The 25,342-nt window shown below is 36.7% G+C and overlaps 1 protein-coding gene across 1 annotated transcript in view; it reads right to left on the bottom strand.

Annotated features, from left to right (window-relative positions):
• The window catches only part of DYM (dymeclin), a 600,877-nt gene that overhangs the window by 289,637 nt on the left and 285,898 nt on the right, over positions 1-25,342 (bottom strand). The window contains exons 12-13 of the mRNA XM_044664772.1: positions 19,052-19,165; positions 18,259-18,353 (exon numbers count right to left, since the gene is read on the bottom strand). Coding sequence (XP_044520707.1) covers positions 18,259-18,353; positions 19,052-19,165 — 209 coding nt within the window. The remainder of the gene's footprint in view (positions 1-18,258; positions 18,354-19,051; positions 19,166-25,342) is intronic.

The following is a 25,342-nucleotide window of genomic DNA, read 5'->3' as shown; positions in this document are numbered from 1 at the left end:
CAAAATCTCAGTTTTGAACTCTTCCATAGCTTGTGAGGAGTTTTCCTTATTTGAGGAGGGTCCGGATGCTTGTTTGTTCTCCTCCTCTGTTTGCTTGGTTGTCTGGATTTTCTCTGTGTAAAAGCTGTGGAGTGTTAAGGGCTTCTTTTTCTTGTTGTTATTCTTTCTCTTCTGAGTTTCCTGAGGTTGGGTAGCCATCATTAGCCCAGCAGCTTCTCAGGTTTATCCTCGCGCTCAGTGTCTGTCAGCGGTCTATTGGTACCTGAGGTCTGAGTTCTGGTTTTTTCCAAGGTCAAGCCCCCTAGTGGACCCCCTTGCTTGATCCTCTGCAGGAGGTTCCTTTACAAGTCTCAGGGTGCTGCTTCCACAGTCGTATACCGGTCTGCACTGGTTCCCCACTCAGGTTTTCAGAGCTTTAGTTCCTGGCTGTGTCTGCCTCCACCCACGCCTCCACCAGTGCCTGTGCGCTCTGCGCTGGGCGTCCACTCTCTGCCCTCGCGCTCAGATTTCGCTTGCGTTCTCTGGCTTATTGGGGTCCTAAATCTTGCTGCTCTCAGGAACAGGCCCCGGAGCTGCCAATGACTCGATGGGTGCCCCAAACTTGCTCTATTTCTTTTTAGCTGGCTTCAGAGCTACAGATTTTGTGTGTGGAGGGGGTGGGGGTGGGGTGGTTGCTCAGCCCGCGATTTAGTGAGAGCCCTTTATAGCCTGGAAATGTCTCGATTCCACGTACCTTCCACGCTGTGCCCTGTTGTGGGGTTCCTCCGTTCGTCTGGACTTGTTTTTATGTCCCCTTGAGGAGTTTTGTGTGTTTCAGTCAGGAGAGGTTAAGAGCTGCTTCTTACTCTGCCGCCATCTTAACCCGGAAACCTGTTTTGTTTTTTTGTTTAACTTTTTAGAGACTTTTATCCCTTAATTTATGTAATCTCAATGTGGAAAAAAGCTGGATTTATAAAATAAAGTTAGGTTTTTCCTTATGTAAGTATTCATAATCATATTTTTTAAAATCAAGTTCTTCTAATACATTTAAAATGTTGTTTTGCAAAAATTCAATGTATAAATATTTTATGAACTCAACTAATACATGTTATATCACCACTGAATATAAAAAGGCCATTGTTCCTATTATTATAGTGAGGAAATTGGGATAAAGTCCACCACAAGGTGGATGGAAGAATCTACTTTTTCTGGAAATGTTTAAGATGTCAAGTCATAAGATTTCACCACTAATTTTCTATGGCATCATGGAATTTTAGACCTAGAAAAGACCTTAAAGACCATCTAACCTAAATCTCATCTTATGAAGAAAATGAGGATAAGACAAATGGCTTTACAAGTATTCTGACAAATTTAAAGGGCTATAATAATATTAATTATTATTATTATTATTAAACCTGATCGCATGTGGTGAGCTAAGGCCAGAATCCAGGTATCCTCAAATCTGGCTCCTTGCTCTTTATACACAACGACCTTTCTAAATGAAAACTGACTGTACCTGGAAATCACAGCCTAGTTATCTGAGGATAAATGGTAAATAAATTCTGACTTGCAATTCCAGCATCATCAATGGCTGGGTGCCAGACCTGGAGCAATTTATACCTTAGTTTTAATTTAAACAAATGGGATAGTAATATTTTAAACAGAGACAGTTTGTGAATTAACAAATAATTATTTGAATGAACAAATAAAAACTGGTTTGAGCTTGATCACTAAGATGGAAGATTCAAGAATATTTTCAACTGCATTTTCCTTGGCTTTCACATCTAAGAAAGGGGGGTAAAGATTATCAGCTAATTAGAATATTGACTGAGCCTCTACAATGTTTTAAAATACACATGAGACAGCCCCCATAGGAGCCTATATTTTAAGCAAAATAATAAAAATAATAATCGTTGACTACATAAAAAGATTTGATGAGAGTTTTGAGAAAAAAAAGAAAAGGGACTACTGAATCTAATGAATTCATTTGACTTAAAAATGTTTCATTTGAATTGGCCACCTACACTGATCCAGAAGATGGCCTTCTACCATCACATCAACCCTTCCTTAATTAAGAATAAATTAAGAAAGATGAGACAATTAGGGTGCATCTGTAGGCAGGTGGGAACCTTGAACTTGCATAGGTTTTCCCCTCTCTCAAGAACAAGTTAAACTCAAGTTTTTAGTTGCAAAGAAAGGTTTACTGACATCTGGAAATTAATTAATTCAATTGCCTAATATAAAATACAATACACAAGCATGTTTTGTTCTCCACAGAAAAATGCCCCCAAAAGGTCTAAAATTTAATCTTATATCTCTCACAGTATAAAGAAGGTAAGAGTTGTTTGTTTCTTTATGTGGAATTTCTTCCTTAAAATTTATCTTTTTTTAAATAGCTACTGGTTTCAATAACTAGTACTTGGGAATACACTGGTAGAATATAAAAAACTAATTAGTTTGAGTTTTTTTGTAAATGTGGCAATGAGGCAAAAAAAAACCAGTATTTCACATTTGTGTGGTCCTTTGTAATTTTTACAAAGCAATTTCCTCAGGAGGGACAGTGTAATATAGAGGAGAGTTGCCCATAGTGTAAATTCAAGTTCAGCCTCTAACAAATATTAGATCTAGGTAAATTCATTTAACTCTTCAATGCTCAATGCAACTTTTAAGACCATCAAATATAGAGAAGAGGTTAAGCTTGTTATAGAGAAAGAGGTAAATCTTTGAATCTTGAGGTTAAAAGGAGGGATAAAGGTAGGTATTAGGAGGAGGAATGAAAGGGGATGGCTGAATGTAGGGAAGGAATGAATGAGGTGGTATATTGGGTGGTGAGGGAATAGGTGGGGTATTCAAGAGAGGCAGCTTAAAACAGGCTTGACATTAAGGCTAGAGACAGAGGATACTGGGGGAAGGGGGTGTGGATAGGCTGAACCCTGCAAGGCAAGGAAAGGTATCTCTATAGATACAAAGGAGTTGGGCCAGTCAGAAATGTTTAAATCTGCCTTGAGGGCTTCTCTTGTTAGTTTCTAAAGTCCCTTGAGGGAGGAGTCGAAGGGCTCCTCCCTGCCAGTCAAACTGATGGTAGGAGGAAGTCTCAGGTAAAGACTTCCTGCCAAGATGGATGCCCACAGTTCCCTCAAGAAATAAAAGAAAATGATTCCTTCCCTCTTCAGCCCTTGCCTTAATCTTCAACACAATGATTCACCAGAGGGTTTGAATAGGTAACAAAGGGGATTTATTAATATCAGGATTAATCAGAAGGAGAGAGGGGTTTAGGGTTTTGTAATAGCCACTTAGGAGAAAGCTGAAGGTGGGGGAAGGGTCACAGGAGAGGGATAGACTGAGAGAGAGCCCGCTCTCCCAGTCAGGAAGATTTGGCTGCCTTAAAGTAAAGTATTTACTAAATCAATAAAATAAGGGATAGCTTGATTTAAGGATGTCCTACTTGCCTACAGAAAACTAAATCCACAAAGTCTAGTCACCGAAACCAAAACCACCCTTCCTCCCAGGGCCCAAAGGGAAATTCAGGAAAGATAACAGAGGTATTATATGGAGAGGTCAGGGAGAGGTCCAGAAAAATCAGCTAGGTTCAAATTGTCCAGAGACAAAAGCACAGGCCAAGGTAAATCCGAAAGCAAAAGCAGAGCCTCATTTGGAACTTCAGCTCTCTTCAAGCCTCAGATTCCAACTGAACTTTTGTGAAGATTCTAAGACTTAACTGCCAGGGTGGTTTACACTTGACTCTTGCCAGAGCAAAAGCCTCTGTTGCATCCTTGCATTACAAGCTATAATCATGACTATAATATACTTGTTTCTCCTCTCTGCCTGTCAGATTCCTTACTTTATCTACAGCCATCTCCTTCCTAATCAGGAAAATGTTCTTTGTTCTCCACTTGAAAGAACTTCCCCTTAAGCAAATCTAGACTATAGTATCTCTGTTTTGCACTTTTCACTCCTTTTTTTTTTTTTTTTTTTTGACGTGCTTAAACATATCTTGGGTCCCATGCATGTGCACTCTCCTCTACCCCAATGAAGTTCCTAGATGACAAGGACTATTTCATTTTTAACTTTGCATTGCCAGAGCCTAACTCAATGGTTCATATATAGCAGGTGTTTGATAAATGTTTGTTTAACTGAATTGAAAACAATCACAAAAAGAAACCAGTCACAATGCCATACAAACATAACCCCATGTCAAAGGCTAGGTCATTTTTTCATTGTGGCTACCTGGTCAGCTATTCTTATGATGATTGTCAATAAGATACAATAGAAAGATCTGGAGTCAAGGGGCCCAAATTTGATTTCTAGCTCTGCCACTTATTAATTCTGTTGTCTTGTACCAATTACTTTCATATCTCAGGACCTTGGTTTTCTTACTTATAAAATGAGGGGAACAGACTAGATGACCTATAAAATCCCTCCATGACTTTGGAAACACTGTCTTTTGAAAATTTCTGGAATAATGTAGAAAAGAAGCAATATAAATGCCTTAGCAACCACAGGATATCTAAGAGCCTGATTTGGGGTGCTTGATCATAGGAGTGTATTCGCTGACGCTCAAAATTTTGGTATTTTAGTTTCTATATTTTTGCTACATTTTACCTCACTTTAAAGAAGGGATTTTTCAAAGCAACATAAATAGATATTAACTCACTGGATCACTAAAATAGAATGAGTCTTAAAGGTCATCAGGTCCAACCTCCTCATTTCATAGATAAGGAAAAAGAATAATCATGCCACCACTTACTTATAAAAACTCTTACTTAAGTTAGATAGCCATTTAAAAGGATGACCACCCCTTTTCAAATGGATGAAATTTTCAAAGAAAGTTTGCTTTTTCAAATGTCACATAAAGAGCATAAAAATCAACAAAACTATAACTGCACTCAATGTCTGTGTTAATTTTATGGGAACAACATGGAGGATTTCAAATTTCAATCAACTATCTTTGCTGAATAACAACAAAAATGATCAATTGAGTTTAGTAAATTGAGAAACAGGTAACCTTAGAAATAAAAAATACAGAGAAACCAGTTTTTCTGTACAACTGTCTTTGGGCAGCCATTACATCATGATTCTGGGAAAAAAGGTGAAAATACTAAGGAAAAAGAGAAGACTTTGAAAGAACAAATATTTTCAAGGATAGTCCAGTGAAAGAGGGAGCAGATTTTCTTTCTGGCTCCAGCAGATGGAGAAAAGACTAGTTGGTGGAAATTTCAGAGAGGCTTCAGTTGCACATTAGGAAGACTTTCCTGGAAGTTAGAGCTATACAATAATAAAAATAGGCTGCCTCAAGAGGGAGTAATTTCCTCATCAGCTAGAGGTGAGAGAGCAGAGATGGATTAAATCCTCAAGGATGCTTTGATGGGATTTATCCTTTAGGTATAGACCTAACCAGATGAATAAGTTCCTTATAATTCAGATTTTTGTGTTTGCTCGGGTCTTAAAACTGAATAAATCCCATATTTAGTCTCTCTGTAATTAATTAGGATATCTCCACTGGAACAATTTACAGAGGTAATTGATTTATAGATGATACACAACAAAAAGGCCAAAGAATCTCTCCTAAGTTCTTTCCTTCCTTCAAATCCTTGATGGTCCTTCAACAATTATTTACTTAGTATCCAGTGTGTATAAGATATTATTTTAGTTTAAACTTTTTAAAATAATGACATTAAGAAAATATGAACACTACTTCCCCTTTAAAATTGAGATGTCTCTCATTCATAGATATTTATAAAATAAATGTCTATAATTAATGCTAAATCTTCCATAAGGCTTTCTTAGTATTAGATTCCTCCTCATGGTCCTAATCAGGTGTGGCAAGATGACTTAGCTTTCTTAATGACAGTAGAGTCCCAGATTCAGCAACTAAAGCACGGTTCCATGATGGGTTATATGCCTATTATCAAGGAAATGGCCTAGCTTAGCTTAATTCACTCTCAGGTTGGTCACTGGGGAGATGAATTTTTAAGCAGATGACTCTTAAAAACCTTTCTCCAAATTTTCCATGAAATTGTGACCTGTGTTACAGATCTCTATATTGACAAATGTTATGTTTAAAATTCTCTGGAGTCTGCATATCAATTTATAATTACTTATTAAATAATGAAAAGTAAGTCAGAGGAAAAAAAGGCACAAAGCTACATGGCCAGTCACACACCTTCTTCCCTAGCTAACTCGAGCTCATTGCTCACCTTACATCTCCAATCACTCTCACTACTTGGTCGGAACAGACACATGAGCTTCCTTGATCTATAACTTATCTTCCACACCATTTTCTGGGTCTTCCTGATTAGACTTGACATCAGTCTGGGTCAGAAGCTGGTCTTTTGGATGCCAAGGGTCATATAGGTCAAGAGGCAAGCATCTTTCAAGACACCAGAAGCCGCATGGGACAAAAAGGAAGTGTCTTTCAGGATTCCAGGGAGCCAAAAGGCTTCTGGTGTTCTTTCAGAGTGTACATCTTTCTCAATTATCCAAATAAGTCTCAAGTCTTTAATCCAATCAAAAAGTGAGGGTAAAACCAAAATGGATTTTCAAATTCAAAATGAAACTTTCCTTTTACAAAGGAAGAGGGGTACAAATTTATGTTAAATTCTCACATGAAATAACAGATCCTTGAGGCACTGAAAAAATATTAAAGACATGATTCAGATACTTGCCCAGATAAGCAACCAGATAAGTGTGGAGGCATATTGTGTAAAGGAAAGAACATTTTAGTTATAGTCCTAAACATGCATTAAGCAGCTATAATATATTTGGTAAGTTATTTCACCTTTGTGGGCCTCAGTTCCCTCATCTTTGAAATAAAAGAGTTAGACATGATAATCCCAAAATTTCCTTCCAAGCACAGGATTCTGTTACCTGTTTTTGCAATTTCAAACTTATTATATTGCAATATCATTTATAAGGTGTCAATGCTCTTCTCATTGATTCTTGTGAATTATGACCCATAGTATAGACAATGATAAAAGCATCTAACTATATGATAAAAAGTATGTGCATTTTTCACTATATGTTTATAGTTGGATATAGTTACTATATGCATAGCACAACGAGGCCGAAGTGGGGGATTAAAAATTCATGGTTAAAAACACAAAGTGTGTATTCTCATTCCCCAACTCACCCAACATTATGAATCAATGATATTCTAGAAAGCTCTAGGCAAATATTTTAACTACAACTACTAAAGTAATCTTGTAAAAAATATTTTTGTTACTCTAAAACATGAAATGAAAATCCAGTTAATGTACAATACCTCTAAAGTATGCTATCCTAAAAAGGGTTTGAATAAAAAGTTAGCAATGAAAAATACCTGGAATCATACTGATTTTTCTAGTTGTCAAGTTTCCTAACAAAACTGCTAAGCAGGCTTGCTCTGAAATATTAAGCACCTCTGAAAGTTTAGAAAATTTTAAACTGATCATAATTCAACAGCTGTCTAAAAGTTGCTAATCTGGAAAGCAGGTCAGACATATTTATATGATGGTAGAGCTGAAACTTCAAAATTTTAGCTGCCTTCAAAATACCACTGGCTTCAGGAAACATAGGAAGCCAGATTTTTGAAGGCAAAACACTACTACTTCCCTGGCTGGCCAGCCCACTGCTTTGCGAACATCAAACAAAGTTCTTCAAAGACCAAAAAAAAAAAAAAAAAAAAAAAAAAAGCAGAGAAACTGGAACCTCATTATTGGCTAGGCATTAAGCAACAGTAGGTTAATTCTGACTTTTAAAAAATGAGTCACAAGTTCAAAAGAAATAGTTGCATTGCAAAGCCATTGCTCAGAATGCCTCTTTACCAATCTAAGAAAAAACACACTATTATTAAAATCTTGTCATCTATATTACACGAAGTCCTCCTCAGATGTCCTTTACTGAAAATGCTAGAAACAGAGGTAGTTGGATAATCCCAAAGCAAGGAAAGGGGAATTGTAGGCACTAAGTCTTCTAAATTTTCATCTCCCAATGTGCTTTCTGGAATATCTCAGGGCACTGATTTCTTTTGCAGGTATGACACGTAGATGATTTAAAAATCACAAAATATGATGGTACTTGAATGGCATGGAATGATACTTTGAAGTTTTCATGTAGTTTAAGAAATAACAAACAATACATGGAAAGACATGTATAACCTGATGCAAAATGAAATTAAAAAGAGCCAGGAAAATTATATACTTGACTTTATAAATATTTCTATTTACAACAACAACAACAACAAAATAATTAAACTAATTATTATGGAATTCTAAAGATTAAATTTTGCCCCAAAAAAGACCTCTTCCCCTAATTCTTTGTAGAAATAGAGGTCCTGGAGTGTAGAATATGATATAGAACATCAGATATTTTTAATAGAGTTTAATTTTGTTGAATTTTTTTCTTTTTTGCTTTTGTTATACTTTATTTAAAACAGTGGTTCCCAAACTTTTTTGGCCTACTGCCCCCTTTCCAGAAAAAATATTACATAGCCCCCCCTGGAAATTATGAAACTATTTACTGAACTCAGAATAGAATTTAATACAAAATAAGTGTGGCCATCACCCCCTCCCCCCGGGATCACTGCTGCACCCACCAGGGGATGGTAATGCCCACTTTGGGAATCACTGAAAAGGTATGGCTTCTTGAATGGAGTGAGGGAAGAAATGAAGCAGGAAATAATGTAAAAATTAAATATATCAATAAAACTTATTTTAAAAAATCATAAAACCCTAGGCAAATAATAGAGTAATTCCATGAATGTAAACATTTTTTAATGAATGTTTGCTCATTAATTCTCAAGAAACTCATGAGGCAAGTATTATTTTTCATTGTAGATATGGAGAATAGAATTGAAATTTTCAGGTCAATAAGGAAGATATATTCAGGAATCAATTTCTTAGGCCTTATACAAATCAGATTATTAATTTTCTCTAAATAAAAAACTACTTCCCTCTTTGACTCTTAAGGTTAATTCTGAGGACAATTCGAGTTTGCAATTTAACAAAATAACACCACCTATAATCAACAATTCAACTCTGGCTATGACCAGCTTTATTAGTTTAGTCTAAAATTAGAAATACTATAGGTAACAATCTAAAGATAGACTGTAAGAGTGATAAACATATAATTGGCATAATGAATTGCCCTGAAAATTGGTTTTCATGAAGTTCATAGAGAAGGGAGTATAAGATTGTTCTGCTAAAAGAAACACAGATAAAGGAATTTCCTATATAATAATGCCCATCTACATCAGGAGCCAAACCTCATTATAATTTAAGAAAACTTCGTTGATCAACAAGACACGAATTAGAGGATGGATAATAATCTGATAGTGCCTTGTAGCACTGCTGTATTTTCAGATACAATTAACGTTGTTAGAATCACTATATACTGTATAGCTGCACTCTCTGAAATGCTTGCTTCAAAAGCAAGAATCTAATTTCATTCTTTAATTTACTTTTTATTTTAATATATTTAAAATATATTTATATTTTATCATTTCCATTCTTGCTGCCTCCATTGTCTTATACTCATTGAGACTGGTTTCATTCCTGATGACAGAGCTTCCTTGGGTGCCCTTTCCCAAAGTGGATAAATTTTCACTCACTATCCCTAATTCATTAGTCATGGTAGGAGAGTTGGATTACTCCTTGTTTCCTATTGCCACTTCCAAAGTCCTCTTTTGGGAAAGGACCTACTTATACAAAAATATTTGTACTTGGTTTTTGTTTTTGTTTTTTTGTGATGAAAAAGAACTGGAAATTTAAAGGATGTCAACCATTTGGAGAATGGCTGAACAAATTGCAGTGTATGATGGTGATGGAATATTATTGTGCTATAAGGTATGATGAACAGGATGATTTTAGAAAGAGCTCAAAAGATCTACATGAACTGATTCAAAGTGAAATGAATAGAACCAGAACACCGTACACAGTAACAGTAATACTGTGGAATGATCAGCTGTGATAAGCTTAGCTACTCTCAGCAATACAATGATCTATGACAATTCTGAGGGGATTATGACAAAGAATGCTATCTACCTCTAGAAAAATATAGTTGGAATATAGTTGAAAGCATTATGATTTTTTCACGTGTTTATCTTGGTTTTTGTTTGGGGGTTTTGATTTTATCTGATTATTTACTTACAAAAATGAACAACATAAAATATAATTTGCATGACAATACATTTATAACCCAAAATGAATTGCTTGCCAGCTCTGGGAGAAGAGCAGAAAGGAAGGAAGGAAGGAAGGAAGATGATTTGGATAGTATAACTTCAGAAAATGCATGTGAAAATTTGTTATTACATGTAATTGATAAAAATTTTTAAAAGCCCCCCCCCCTTTAAGGTTCCTTCAATCTATATTTTTCATCTAATCAAGATTCTGGTTGCTCTTGTCTACCAACTTCCCAAAGACACTTCTTACTTCCTGTAATAGAGGGAATATGATGCTGCTGCTAATGGGGGTTATATTTGAGGGCACTAGGTGGTCTCAATTGAGTCTTTTAGGCAGGGAGGCTATCTTTTTAGTATAGGATAATCTGGGTCAGCCAGAGGTTGTGTGAGCCTGGCTGACAGGTTTTATTCAGCCTCCTTGCTATCTCTAGAGCTCCCTTGAGGGGAGGAGTAAAGAGCCCCTCTCTTCTGGAGAGAAACTCCAAGCCCCAGGAAGTGAAAGCTGGTTCACTTCCTGACCAAGATGGACGCCTGGTTTAGCCCTCAGGAAATAAAGGAAATTTATCTTTCTCTCTTCAGCCTTTGCCCTAGCTGTTGGTACAATGAATCACCAGAAGTTCTTTGAATAAATGCCAAAGGGGTTTATTAAAGCCAAGGGTAGGCTGAGGGAGGAGGGTAAATTCTGGTAACTAATTTCTAAGGTTGAAGCTAGTGCTGGGGGAGGGTCATAGAAGATGGGGATCAAGCTGAGGGAACCAGCCCCTCAGCCAGGGATAAATTCACTACCCTGATGTAGAAGGGCTTAGCAGATTGATAAATGAGATGGTGGCTTGGTTTAAGGTTGTCCCTGCCTGCCTAAGGAAGCTAATCCCACATTCTCCTCCCCCCAAAATTCCCTCCTCCCTGGGCCCAATGGGAGATGCAGGGGATAGCAGGATGTCAAGGGAAATCACGCTAAAGGCCAAAAGCCCAAAAGCCAAAAGCCCTTCAGTTGGTACTCCAGGGATATTTATAGTCCCAGGCTCCAATGGTAAGGTTTTACCATGAGACCAGAACTCTGACTGGGTCAACATTCTATTCCCCACAACTGCCAGGATTGCCTCAGGTGGATTTGCAAGTGCCAGAGATTCTTACAGCAATCCTGCATTACAATCTGCTCATTTGTCTTTTGGAAATTCGCACCTTTCCACATTTCCCTGTCCCTAAGGTCTCAAGGAATTCTACACTTATACTAAAACTAAACTACAACTATGCTCTTATCCCTAACTGAGGAATGCAAAATAAGAAAAGGGTTTCTAGCTCCTATTTCTATTCTAAGACTATTCTAGGGTAAAGCTAAGATGGGTTATGGGAAAAGTAAAGGAAAGAAATGGGGATTTATTTAAGTTTTGCAAAATTTTGAACAGAAAGGAAAATTGAGATTAAATGCAAACATCAATAAACAGTCTTAAAGCAAAACATTTACTAACTAAAACAAAGTAACAAATTCTAGCTATGTACTTTCTAAGTTCATGAACTAACAACAAAAGTATCAACTAAGAAAATTTATAGTAAGTTTTAAAATTCCAATTCATTTTCCTAAAGTTAGTATATGAATATGTTAGTACACTTATGTCTATGTTAGAAGCATTAGTAAGAATAAGTAAGCCTAATACTAATTATAAGCCTTTTGGTTAAACCATAGACTTAAGCTATGTACAATATTTACAAAGAAAGTTGAGAAATTCTGTCCCTGTTCTAACTTATCAGACTAACTAAGCTGTCCCTATGTGTTAGTAAGACTTATTGCTAAGGAATTTATTACTAAGGGTTAATAAGCAAACATTTACATATTTACATCCTTTCTTTTAAAAGGAATGTTAGGTGATTTGAGTAGAAGGTGTCTGAACCAAAGTAAGAGGAAAACTCTATGCTAAGGCAAACAAACCCTTCTCTCCTAAATGTCAATTTAGTGTTTCACATGTAGATTACATTCCTCATTAAGTTCAATGCTTTGTCATAATCTTTCTTTCCTCTGCAAATCCTGCCTTTACATTAGGGTCTTGAATACAAATACTTTCTTCCTCTACTTTTCCCAGCTCCTTATATCTCACATCCTCCCTGCCTTTCAATCCCATGTACTCAATTATACAGTGACATTAGTCAACTTGCTCTTCCTGTTAAGTGATTTTGATTCCAAGCATTTTGACTGGTTGTCTTCCATATTTGTGGAATGCTTTCCCTCCTAGCTTTCTTAGCTTCCTTCAAGTCTTTTCGGTAAAAATAACTCTCCAGGCCTCCTTAATCTTAGGGCCTTCCTTCTGAGATTACTACCCTTAATTTATCTGGTATACACTGTTTATAAATAGTTGTCTGCATGTTGCCTTCCCCGTTAGACTGTGAGTGCCTTAAGAACAAGACTGTTTTTACCTTTCTTTCCTTTATCCTCAGCACTGGTACAAATAGGAATTTAATAAATGATATTTAACTGACTGACAAGTGAGACCTGAGAGTTCCATTTTGTTCCAATTGTCTACTTGTAAGAAATGTTAGTCAAATCAACCTACTTTTTCTGCCACCATAGTTTAGGTGACATATTCATGTCACATGATAGGAGCAGTAAGAAGAAAGGAGGAAGCCAGTTAATAGAAACTGATGGTACAGCTAGGTGGTTTAGTAGAAAAAGAATCAGATCTGGAGACAGGAAACCCTAAATCCAAATCTAGTCTTGGACTCTTCCTGGCTTTGTGACCCTGAGCAAGTCATTTAACTCCAATTAACCTAACTCTTCCTGCTCTTTTGTTTGGAACTTATACTGAGTCTCAATTCTACAACAGAAGGTAAGGATTAAAAAAAAACAAGAAAGCAAGAAATTGACACTGGCTAGGTCCCCAGAGACGTTGGCTTACCTAAGAGCAAACCTACAGAATCCTGCTGGGTGATATTTGTCACATAAAGCTAATTCACCTCATAAATTGTTTTGTTCCCATATACATTATTTCTATATCCTATACCACCACCAGTCTAGTTCATACCTTAACTCCTCTTAACCCAGTTGACTGTAAGACTCTTAATCAGTTTCTCTACCTTAAACCTCTTTCCTTTCCAAACCATCCAAAGTGATTTTCTTAAAGTACATGTCTAACCATGTTAATTATCTCCATGACAAATTCCATTAGCTACTTATTGTTTCTAGGATAAAATATGAACTTCTTTGTTTGGCATCTAAAGCACTTTATAACTTGCACTCAACCTACCTCTCCAGTATTATGATATTCCTTTTCCCACAACCTAAAATCCAAGGCAAATTGGCTTCCATGCTTCTCCTCAAAATGATACTTCATCTCTACTCTCTTGATGCCTTTGCTCTGGCTACGTCCACCTCTCTGTTAATGCTTAGTATGCTTGTAATGCATCTCCTCATATTTCTTCTTAAAATCAACTCCAGCTTCCTTCAAAAGTCAGTCTACCTGCCACTTCTGACATAGAGCCATTCTCCAGGTGTTGGTGACCTCCCTGCCAAATTGTGTTTGCCTTTATTTTGTATATATTTTAAATATTCCTATTTAGGTACAGATTGTCTTCCCTAGTACAATGTACATTTCTTGATAGCAAAAAAGCATTCATTTTTGTATTTGTGTTGCTGCTCTAGATCCGGGACATGGTAGAGCTGAATAAATTCTTACCAATGGATAGATTGATTCATGAAGTCACTTCAACTCTCAGTCTCAGTTTCCTTAGGTTAAAAATAGGGATAATCCTTAAAGCAATTACTTCATATTATTTGTGAGGATCCAATAAGATAAAGCACATAAAGTGTTTTGCTGCACATATGATGGCGGGTAGTATATGAGATATTTCACCATGGCTCACAAATCACAATTCAACCTGAGGTTCAAGAGATTAGTGAAATTTACCATTGAGTGGAGAGGACTACAGATGAAGCATGAAGATAGAGAACTGAGAGTCAACTAATTAGCCAGCATTAGTTAGGTTAGATTTATATCCAAAAGAGAAGTTTCCTGGGAGAAACAGAAAAACAATATCCTCCTCTATCACCAAAGGAAAAAAAAACAACCTTGTATTCATATTATATAGAGAGTGAGTTTATATACATGTACCCATTGCCTTCCCTGAGGAAACATAAGTTCTCTGGGGACAAGAAGGGTTTCATTTTGTCTTAGGATATAAAGCAGAGTGCCTGGAATATAGCATATGCTTAATAAATGCTTACTGATTGTTTAGTGTTCCAGGACTTAAAAAAAAACATGACATTTATTATCCAGTTGGAATGGGATAGGAATAAGATGGTTAAACAGCCTAATAGGTAAGACGAAGGGCAACAAATAAGCTGGCAAGCAGAGATGCAGTTTAAAATGCTTCCCAGGGTTTACCTGTTTTTTCTGTTAACAAATTGTAAACTCATGAAGGACTCAGAGCATTTAAAAAAAAATTCTACTTTCTGTCTTATAATAGTTATGAAGTATTGGCTTTAAGGCAGAATAGCAGTAAGAGCTAGACAATTTGGGGTAAGTCACTTCTTCAGCGTCTCACAACTACAAAGTACCTGAGGCCAGATGCGAACCCAGAATATTCCTCTCTCAATATCTGACACTATCTACTGAGCCACCTAGCTGCCCAAAGCATTTTAAACTAAAAATGACTTAGAAATGAACTAGTCCAATTCCTCAATTTATATAAGAGGAAGTTAAGGTGCAGCAAAGAGAACTGATAGATTAATGTAGCTGGTTAGTTACAATAAAAGAGCAGGAAGGAAGAACTGAATTTGGAAAATGAAAATGATAGTTCATATTTATGATGTGCTTTGCAATTTACAAAATTCTTTCCTCACAACAATCTGGTATGATAAGTAGTCCCAGTATCATTGTCCTCATTTTTATGAATGAGGAAACTAAGGCAAACTTCTCAAAGTCACACAGTAAGAGACAAAGCCAGTCTGTCATTAGCTTTCAAGTTCAGTATTTTTTCTCCTATATCATAATGAAGAGTTTCCAATTTGCAGGGTTTTTTTTTTTGGGGGGGGTGGAATATGAGGAAGGGATATAGAGACTCAGATATAAAGACTTCTTAGGGACGTCTTATGGTTAATTTAATATTCATTTTAATTTTAAATTCTTGAATCACTAAGCATAGATTCTACATCTAGGATGTTTTAAAAATATTGTCAAACTCTAGGTTATTGATTTTTCATCAACAAAATGAAGCATATTATTTGAGGAAAACTGCTTCTATTTAAGTACTTATTCTCTGAGAAATAATGCTTGGTTAAATAATTGATATATTTAGTTTATTCCAGAATTTGAATTAAGCTAAAATTCCTATTATTACTTAGATGACTACGAGACCTAAAACTTTTTCTCTAAGGTAAAAAAACCTATATTTGAATTAAGATCTTCATAAAAATACTATACCAACAAATGTGAACTTATCAAAATCTATTTGATCAACATTTATTAAGAAAATCCCTGCTAAATATCACAATGCAGTACTAAAGCTATTCAATAAATTACAAAGGTAGGTGGCGGTACAGTGGATGGAGCATTGGACCCGGAGGCAGGAAGGTTTGAATTAAAATCCAGCCTCAATGCTTTCTAGCTATGTGACCTGAGCAAGGCACTTAAATTCTTTGTACCTCAGCTTTCTAAACTACAAAATAGGGATAATAATAGCACCTACCTCCCAGGGTTTGTGTCAGGAACAAATGAGATAATGTTTGTAAAAAAGGCACAGTGCCTAGCATATAGTAGGTGCTATATAAATGCTTATTCACTTCCCCTCCCCTTCCCTAAATGTTCTGAGGTTTTCTGTGCTATGAAGTCTTTGATGATCACATTAGAGCTTACTGATCCCTTCTCAACTACTGGTAATGGTTTTAAATGCATAAAGATATAGAATTGACCAGGAAACCCATTATGTTGAAATAGCCAGTATATGGGAAGGTTGCAACCACATATGATCTAGCAGTAGGTCTAAGAACTGCAGTAATTTTGAAGTAGTGATGAGCATAAATGATATTTTTGGCTATATGTAGCAACTGTGATATATTATGAAATTATCTGTGATTTCTATTGACAAAGCATTACACTTTACTACCTACATTTCTAACAGAAAGAAATACTAAATTTCAGTTAGACATTGATAAAAACAAAGAAGCAGTTTTTTTCTCATCCAAGTTCACGGACTCCTTAGTACATGGACTTTAGGACTCGTGTCTTAAATAGTAAAAGAATTATGTTGCTAAGAAAAGTTAATCATTTGGGGGGTCTACCTTCTTGTAGTTGTTTAATTGTTCAATCGTATCCAACTCTTTGTTTCTTCGGCAAGAATACTAGAGTAGTTTGCCATTCCCTTCTCCAGTGGATTGGGGCAGCTAGATAGCACAAAAGATAGAGTTCTATGCCAGGAGTCAAGAAGATTCATCTTCTTTAATTCAAATCTCAGACACTTACAAATTGGGTGGCCCTGGGCAGATCAATTAACCTTGTTTTCCTCAACTTCCTCATCTGTAAAAAATGAGCTTGAGAAGATGGCAAATCACTTCAGGATCTTTGCCAAGGAAATATAAAATGGGGTTTATAAAGAGTTAAACATGACTAAACAACATCACCACTGGGTTCAGACAAACAGAGGTTAAGTGACTTGCCCATGGTCACATAGCTAAGTGAGCATCTGAGGCCAGATTTGAAATCAGGTCTTCCTTACTCCAGGCCTAGCACTCAATTCACTGAACTATCTGGCTGCCCAATTATCTACAAGTCTCTAAATACATGAACAGAAAGTTAGGTATTTTTAAAATCTCTAAATATATGCTAGAATAAAATCATTCAACTATACTGTCCCTCAAACTAGTTTGAAATTCATAAGGATTTCTAAAACTAAGGCTAGGTTATACCACACAGTTTAAAGAAAGTAAAGAAGTAAATTTGCCTTATAGGGTTCTAGATGGTTTGATGCCTAATAAAAATTCATTGTTGATTTTTTTAGAGGCAAAGGAGAAGGCTATGAGAACAATAAAGGTCAGAAAGAAATGAGATGAAGGATGCTCTCAGGTCATGAAACAAGAAAGGGTATATATCTAAGTTATAATGTATAAACTGTTAACATGTAATTATAAAATAGTGTTTTATGAACTGAAGACATGAAAACGAGTAGAGAACTATAGTAAAAAACTTATCATATTTTATATTTATTACATGTCTAAATTTAACCAGGAAGCATGGAAGATAGATTCACAGATGTTTAAGATATAGAATGATTCAGAGTAATTGCCCAAAGAAATACACATCAATGTAAGTTCCTATCCAGAGGGCTTAAGTTGAGATTTATATTGGGAAAGAGTAAACAGCAGTCTCATGCTGCTCACCTACAATGTCTAGAACCGTAAAGGTAAAGGGTCATGGGATTCAGAATTCCTCCCATTAGATTGTAAACTACTTGAGGGCAAGGGCTCTTTTTGTCTTTTTGAATCCCCAGTTCTTAGTATAGTGCCTGGCACATAGCAGGGGCTTAATAAACGCTTATTTAATAATTAAATGATGGGATAAAAACCATAATAGTCTCAAAGCAAGATATATATCCTACACATTCATATATCCTATCTCACTTAACTGTTATAAAACATGTTTTTAATTTGGAAAAATATTAAAATTATAGTGAGCATTTTGCAGGAGAAAGGGAGAAGTAGTAGTCATCAATTGGCTCAATACCATAACCTGTGACTTATCAATGTAAGGTTGGGGCAAGAGGGAGGGGTGGTTAGAACTTAAAAAGATATATTTGAAATGAACACAGGTAAACATTTCAAGTGCTGTATAAAAAATTAATGTATAACACAGATAATGATAAGTTTAACTTAGATAATACTGAGAAATATGAAACTATAAAAGTTACTGAATTTATAAAAAGGCAAAGAAAGTTACCAAAAGATTTTACACATGGGTTGAAGTTAATACTCTTATATTTGGAGGGGAAAACATAACGATGAATATAAAGATGGAGTTTTGATTCAAACCAAAAATCCAAATGAACTAGACTGAAAAAATATAAAGTTTTGGGTGGAAGCTAGTTTAAAAGAAGTCTCAGTTATAAGATGAAATTCTACACTTTTACAAAAGTTTATTTACCTGATAATTCTCTGGGCAGCATATTGATGAAGTGAGCGAAACTGTGCTGACATATTGGCTAAAGCTGCTAAACAATTTGTGTGAAGGTATTTGTCCTGTCAGAAAACAGAAATGAAAGATGTACTTAGTTATATTTTATAAAAAAGTGAATTATGGGAGAGGTAAGTCCAACTGTGACCCCATTTTACACCTGTCTACATTAGAGGGATAACTTTGAATTCATCAACTTGTACCCATTTCTCATTGCTATGCATCTTATTCACAAAAGCATTGCTGCTGAGCACTTAGAGCTGTCTTTAGAACTACTGTAAACATAATACAAGGTACAAGTTTCTTCCTGAAACTCCCTCCTTTGCCCTCCATTAATACTTTTATCTTTGGGCATTTCAACGTTGATACTTGTTAAAGGTAAATTACCTTTCTCAGTTCAACAATGATATCTTATATTAAGTAGCATGGAGGATAGTCTTTCACCATTCTCCACATAAATAAATTCAAATTATATGATATGTTATATTCCTTTCTCTAAGTTTAAAATTAATGCTTCACGGTAACTCTTATGTTACATCCTTTTCATCAAGCTGATTAAATATATCAAAGATGGTTGTTAAATAAAGGCACTATTTATAGCCATTACCCCAGGAAACCAAAGAATCCTGTAATAAAATGGTCATGAGACAAATTTTCCTCTTTCATAAAGTATTAAAATATTAGCATTTTTAAAATTCTGGCTTTACTTGGAGATGCAAAAGGATAAACATTATATCAAATGAAATGGTTGTAAAATGCATACCCTTGTTCTTGTCATGTTGTATTGAATGGTTCTTATTACCACCAATATCAGAAGACTACCCAGTGAAATCTCTGTTAAAACCCGTTCTGAATACCAGGTAATATTTTTGAGTATCTGAAAAGAAGGGGGAAAAAGTAAATATATGAGATTAAGAAAGAGAGGATAATTTAATGTCCAATTTTCCACTTGGCTGCTGCTTTACTCAAGAAATGAATAAATTGGTGGAAAACATGAGTTTTAAAAGTGGATTTTGTTCTAGCATTTAAGGACACTAGGATGGTACCTTACAACTTAATAGTTTTGCTTCCTTGCTTTCACTCAAGCAAGGGAAATAATAAGCTGAAAATAAGAAAATATTGCAAGCAAGCCTAATTAGACAGACTAGTTTGAATTGAATTTTAAATTAAATACACTATCCTGCTCATTAACTGGAACTATTGCTTAATATGATTTCTCAAGGTTTTTTCCTTGCCCTTTAATCATATACAAACACATCACACATAACATTGTCCCCATTAGTTATAAATGATACATTAAAACCAATCCTGACTATGAAATCGTGCAGTAACTCATTTATGATATTTTTACAACACTAAGTGTCCCATGCAACATAATTTCACCTAAAGGCATTATATTTTCATGGAACCAATTAACAGTGTTGGGAAGAGCATGCCTAGACATTCTTTTCGTAATTACAAAGAATCCTATATACAAAATGATGGGAAGAATAAGTGAGGAAGAATGATGGTAAGTCACACTAAAACAGGAAATCCACTAGTCTTTATTGTTTAGGAAATTATCAAAAATCAATCATAACTGATGCAAAGTGAAGTGAGCAAAACCAGGAGAGTAGCATATAAAGTTAACAAAAATATTGTACAATTATCAACTCTGAAGGACTAAACTATTATCAGCAAAACAAGGTTCCAAAGTAGCTCCAAGGAACTAATGATAACCCCCCACACACACACTATTTACAGCCAAAGAAGGAACTGATGAAATCTGATTACAGACCAAAGCATGCCATCCTTCATTTTATCTCCTTCATGAGTTTCTTAATGTATATGTGATATGTGTCTAGTCCCAACATGGGGAATATGGAAATATGTATTACATGAAAGCACTGATATAATCTATATTAGATTATATACTGTTTCAGGGAGGGGGGAGGGACAGAGAGAAAGAATCTGAATCAAAAATGTCAGACAAGACTAAATAGAAAATTTGAAGTCCAAACACAAGACACAAGATAAGTCTAAAAAAGTAAAAAAGAAAGAGAAAATTTAAGGGATTCAAAAAGGTCAAACTACATGGAAAGAGAATATCTATAATTTTTAAACATTCTTATTAGTAGTAAAATAGTTAGGAGGCATATACACAGACAAAGGATGGGGAAGTAACCTGAATTGGATAACATAATATGAAAAAAAAAATAACAAAGGGTGAAAAAGAGGATTGCATGGAGAGAAAAGGGAAGGGAGAAATGGAATGGGGTAAATTATTTCACTTAAGAGGCATGGAAAACTATTAAAGTGGAGAGGAGGATGAGGGTGGTGATGGGCAATGCTTAAACTTTATTCTCATTGTAATTGGCTCAGAGAGGGAGTAACAACCATATACATTAAGGTATAGAATCCTATCTTACCCTATAGAGAAGCAGGAGAGAAATAAGAAACGGGAAAAGCAAGGTAATAGGAAGGAGGAGGGGAAGGGAGGTGACAAAAAGCAAAACACTGGTGAGGAGGTACAGAGTGAAAGGAAAAACAGCAGGATCAAAAGGGGAAAATAAGATGGAGGGGAATACACAGTTGGTAATCATAACTGGGAATGTGAATGGGATGAACATTCTGTGACAATGATAACCGGTACATCACTGGGAGAAAACTGTCTTTCTTCCTCTAGATCTCTAACCTGCATAACTCTCAGATCCAATTCATATATTCCCCAATTCAACAATGCCCACCTTTTTTACTATAGTCTCTGAAATTCTCATTTATCTTGGACCTTGTTCTCTCATACTCTTTCAAACTATTAGCCTTTGCTGAATCCTGGCTCCCTTCTAATGACATTGTATCACTGGCTTTAACCTCCAATATTGAAGGGTCTTATCTCCTAACCCCAGAAAAAAAGGGTCCTGGGAAAGTAGGAATATTCCTTGTTCCCCACTGTCAGCTCTAGATTCTTCCTTTGCCACCTTAACACAGCAACTTTACCTTCTGTGAAGGGTACTCAATCAAAACTTTCCACTCAATTCAAATCATAGTAGCTTCAATATATTGGCCCTAAAGTCATCTTTTCTTCTTTCTTAAAGAGTTACTTGGCTAAGGATCTTGTCAGTTTCCCCAACTCTGACACTTATACTAGAGGTTTTCCTTCCTAAAACTTCCTAACCTCATAATTCATAAGCTTCCTTAAATCCCATGACCTTCACTTTACCCCAGCCACATATAGGGATGTTAACACATTTGATCTTGCCATTACCTAATTAATCATATGTGCTTCACTTTTCTAATTAGAAATTGTAACATAACCTCCTAGTATTCCACCTCTCCTTATGCTTGCTTTACTACTCCTGAAACCTGTTCTTGGATCAATGAAACCCCTAATTCCTCAACCTCAGTACTTTCTCAGATTAGTTCCCATAGCTTGGATGTCACTTTCCTCCCTTTCCAAAATCAAAACAATAGAAATCCATTTCAGAACTACATTGGTATTTGCTTTTGCATTTTCTTTCTCCTTGCCCTACTGCTGTTATTTTCTTGCAAAGCCTCAGTTCTACTTTACTCTGAACATCTACCATCTCAAATCAAACTCACAAGTTGCTGAATACAACTAAAGTATCCCAAATGTGCCAACTGGGTACATTGCAAATTCATGTTATCCAACATCAACTGGATCAAAGCAATATAGTCTTTTATAACTCCCTAAATTAATTCCTGCTCTCACTTTCCACAGTTGATAATCCAAATTTTCTCTTCCTTTGTCAAACTTCCCATCCTCCGACCTCAGCTGAGGACCTTAGCTCATACTTTTTAAGAAATTGAGGCCATTTAACTTGAGCTCTCTTTCAAATTCTTTATCTCAAAAAATCATTCACACAATTTGCCACTTATTCATCTTTTTTCTCAGACTCTGACAAAGAGATGGCTCTCCTTGTTAAGGTCATTTCCACTAGATATGCATGTGATGCCATCCCCTCCCATCTTCTCCAGCAGAATACATCCTCAACAACTCACTTTCCCTTAAAATCTTCCTTATCTTTTCCCCTAAGCTCCCTCTGTTCCTAAATTTCCCTATTATTGTCAAGAGAACCACCATTAAAACTGATACAGCGATTCTGGAGAGCAATGTGGAACCTAAGCTCAAAGGATCATAAAACTGTGTATAGGGGGCAGCTGGGTAGCTCAGTGGATTGAGAGCCAGGCCTAGAGACTGGAGGTCCTAGGTTCAAATCCGGCTTCAGACACTTCCCAGTTGTGTGACCCTGGGCAAATCACTTGACCCCCATTGCCTACCCTTACCACTCTTCCACCTACGAGCCAATACACAGTATTGATTCCAAGATGGAAAGTAAGGGTTTAAAAAAATAGATGCAAAAATCATTTTTTTTAAACCCTAACTTCCATCATGGAGTCAATACTGTGTATAATCTTTCGGTTTTCGGCTATGACCTTTTGATTTTCGGTTGTAATCTTCTGGTTTTCGGCCATAATCTTCTGGTATTCCTTTTCAATCTGGTCATTTCTGGTGTTCATTTTGCTTATCAGTTCATTTGGTTTCTGAGCCTCACTTTCCAATTGCAAGATTCTACCTTTTAAACAGTTATTTTCTTGCCAGATCTCTTCCATTTTCCTCAAAATCTCAGTTTTGAACTCTTCCATAGCTTGTGAGGAGTTTTCCTCATTTGAGGAGGGTCTGGATGCTTGTTTGTTCTCCTCCTCTGTTTGCTTGGTTGTCTGGATTTTCTCTTTGTAAAAGTTGTCGAGTGTTAAAGACTTCTTTTTCTTGTTGTTTATCTTTCTCTTCTGAACTTCCTGAGACTGGGTAGCCATCGTTAGCTCAGCAGCTTCTCAGGTTTATCCTCGTGCTCAGGGTCTGTCCGCAGTCAAGCCCCCTGGTGGACCCCCTTGCTTGATCCTCTGCAGGAGGTTTCTTTACAAGTCTCAGGGCGTTGCTTCCACAGTCGTATACCCGTCTGCACTGGTTCCCCACTCAGGGTTTCAGAGCTTTAGCTGGTGGCTGTGTCTGCCTCCACCTACGCCTCTGCCCGTGCCTGCTTTCCGCCCTGTGTCCTCTCTGGGTGCCCTGCTCCCGCGCTCAAATTTTGTGTGCATTCGTTAGCTTTATGGGGTCCTAAATCTTGCTGCTCTCAGGAACAGGCCCCGGAGCTGCCAATGACTCAATGGGTGCCCCAAACTTGCTCTATTTCTTTTTAGCTGGCTTCAGTGCTATAGGTGTTGTGTGTGGAGGGGGTGGGGGTGGGGTGGTTGCTCAGCCCGCAATTTAGTGAGAGCTGTTTCACCCCTCTATATCATGGAAATGCCTCGATTCCACGTACCTTTCACACTGTGCCCTGTTGTGGGGTTCCTCTGTTCGTCTGGACTTGTTTTTATGTCCCCTTGAGGAGTTTTGTGTGTTTCGGTCAGGAGAGGTTAAGAGCTGCTTCTTACTCTGCCGCCATCTTAATCCGGAACCCAATGTTCTTTTTTGACTTAAATGTTTGGTTTTATTTTTTTGTTTGCTTTTTTAAAAACCCCTCATAGGAATTTTTGTTGGGCTTATATCCAATCTGCTTTTTTTCTTTGAAGCTTTCTTTGTATATGATTTCATGTCATTCCTTTTTTCTGTATGTTTGTTCTAAGTTTCCTATCTCCACAGTGGCTATTTATGTCTGGGTCATTTTGTTGGCCGTTCATTCTTCCAATATACTTCTTGGTGCTTGCTTCAGTAGCACATATACTAAAACCATTATGCTTCTTGGCTTTGTAGTTTACATTAGTGTTAGGCTCTTCACACTTCTAAAGGGGATGTCTGGCCTAAGCTTCAGTTTTTTTACATCCTTCTGCTGCTTTCACAACTTAAGTCTGGGGCATTACAAGTTTTCAATGTTCCCAAAGTGGTATAGTTCAAGAAGAAACCTATTCACTACCTTCTTTGACTGAATTCTGGAAGTTCCTGGCTCAGATTTGGGTTTGTTTGCGTGTGTGTAGTTGAATTTAAGTAGACCACAGCTGAACTTAGTCACGGTTAGTCTGCTACAATTTAGTTAGCTCCTGAACCGATGCTTTGCCTATGGTCTGGGACTCTTGACCTGGTTATTCCAATGCAGACTTATGTGCTGGGTTAAAGGCTGGAACTGAGTCACTCTTCTGCACCTTGACTGAGAACCACACAGCTACATTTTCAAGATTTGTTCCTTGCTTAGTATACAGCTAGGTCTAGGGTCCATGTTGGGTTGGCTCTTGATGCCTCCTCTATATTCTAGATTTGAGACCTTAAAATAGGTAGTGACCAAGAGAGCTGCCAGATGGCACTCATTCTTGCACTCAGAGCTGGTGCAGAGATTCCTTGGGATTTCTTTCTGCCCTGGTGCTCTGTCTCAATTTGCTTTTTATCTCTGTGTATGGGAATGCTCCCTCCCCATGATGTATATGCTCTAGGCCAGTCCCCATTCTATTATTAGCAGACTTCTCTGTTTCCCTGACTGAGAAAAATTATTCCCTTTGTCTTTTGTGTCTTTTTCAATCAGAATTCAATCTAGTATATTTTCTATAGCATTGTGGAGGTAGAATACCCATTGAGCTAAGCAAAAATATTTCTTCTCACTCAGCCATCTTGATGACTCTGCCTCTGCCCCTTCATCATTTCTTATAGCACAATAGTTTTCCATTACACACAGAAACAGGCATAGGTATGTGTGAGTACACACACACATACACACACATACACACACACACACAGCCCATAAGCAGTTCCCCTAATTGACAATCCCAGCTTTCAAATTACTTGCCACTGAACTTTTTTAAAAAGATGCTATAAACATTTTTGTACATATAGATATTTTCCCTCCTTTTTTGATTTCTTTGGGATAAAGATTGGCTGGTTCGGTTCACCACTTCTCCAAGTGCAGAAGTAAAATTTGTAGTGCAGAGGTGCAATCAACCCTGCAAAAGGCTAACTGCAGAATTTCTGGCAGTTGAGAGGGTTTAGAACCCTGACTAGCAGCAGTTGATCCTGGAGGCTTGGACAGATCGGAGGGGTCAACTGAGCTTGGTCTTTGGGCTGAAACCT

The sequence above is a fragment of the Gracilinanus agilis genome, chromosome 1 (genome assembly GCF_016433145.1).
Source record: "Gracilinanus agilis isolate LMUSP501 chromosome 1, AgileGrace, whole genome shotgun sequence".
Taxonomy (NCBI): domain Eukaryota; kingdom Metazoa; phylum Chordata; class Mammalia; order Didelphimorphia; family Didelphidae; genus Gracilinanus; species Gracilinanus agilis.
The sequence above is the reverse complement of the archived record's forward strand: the minus strand, read 5'-3'. Positions and strand labels throughout refer to the sequence as shown.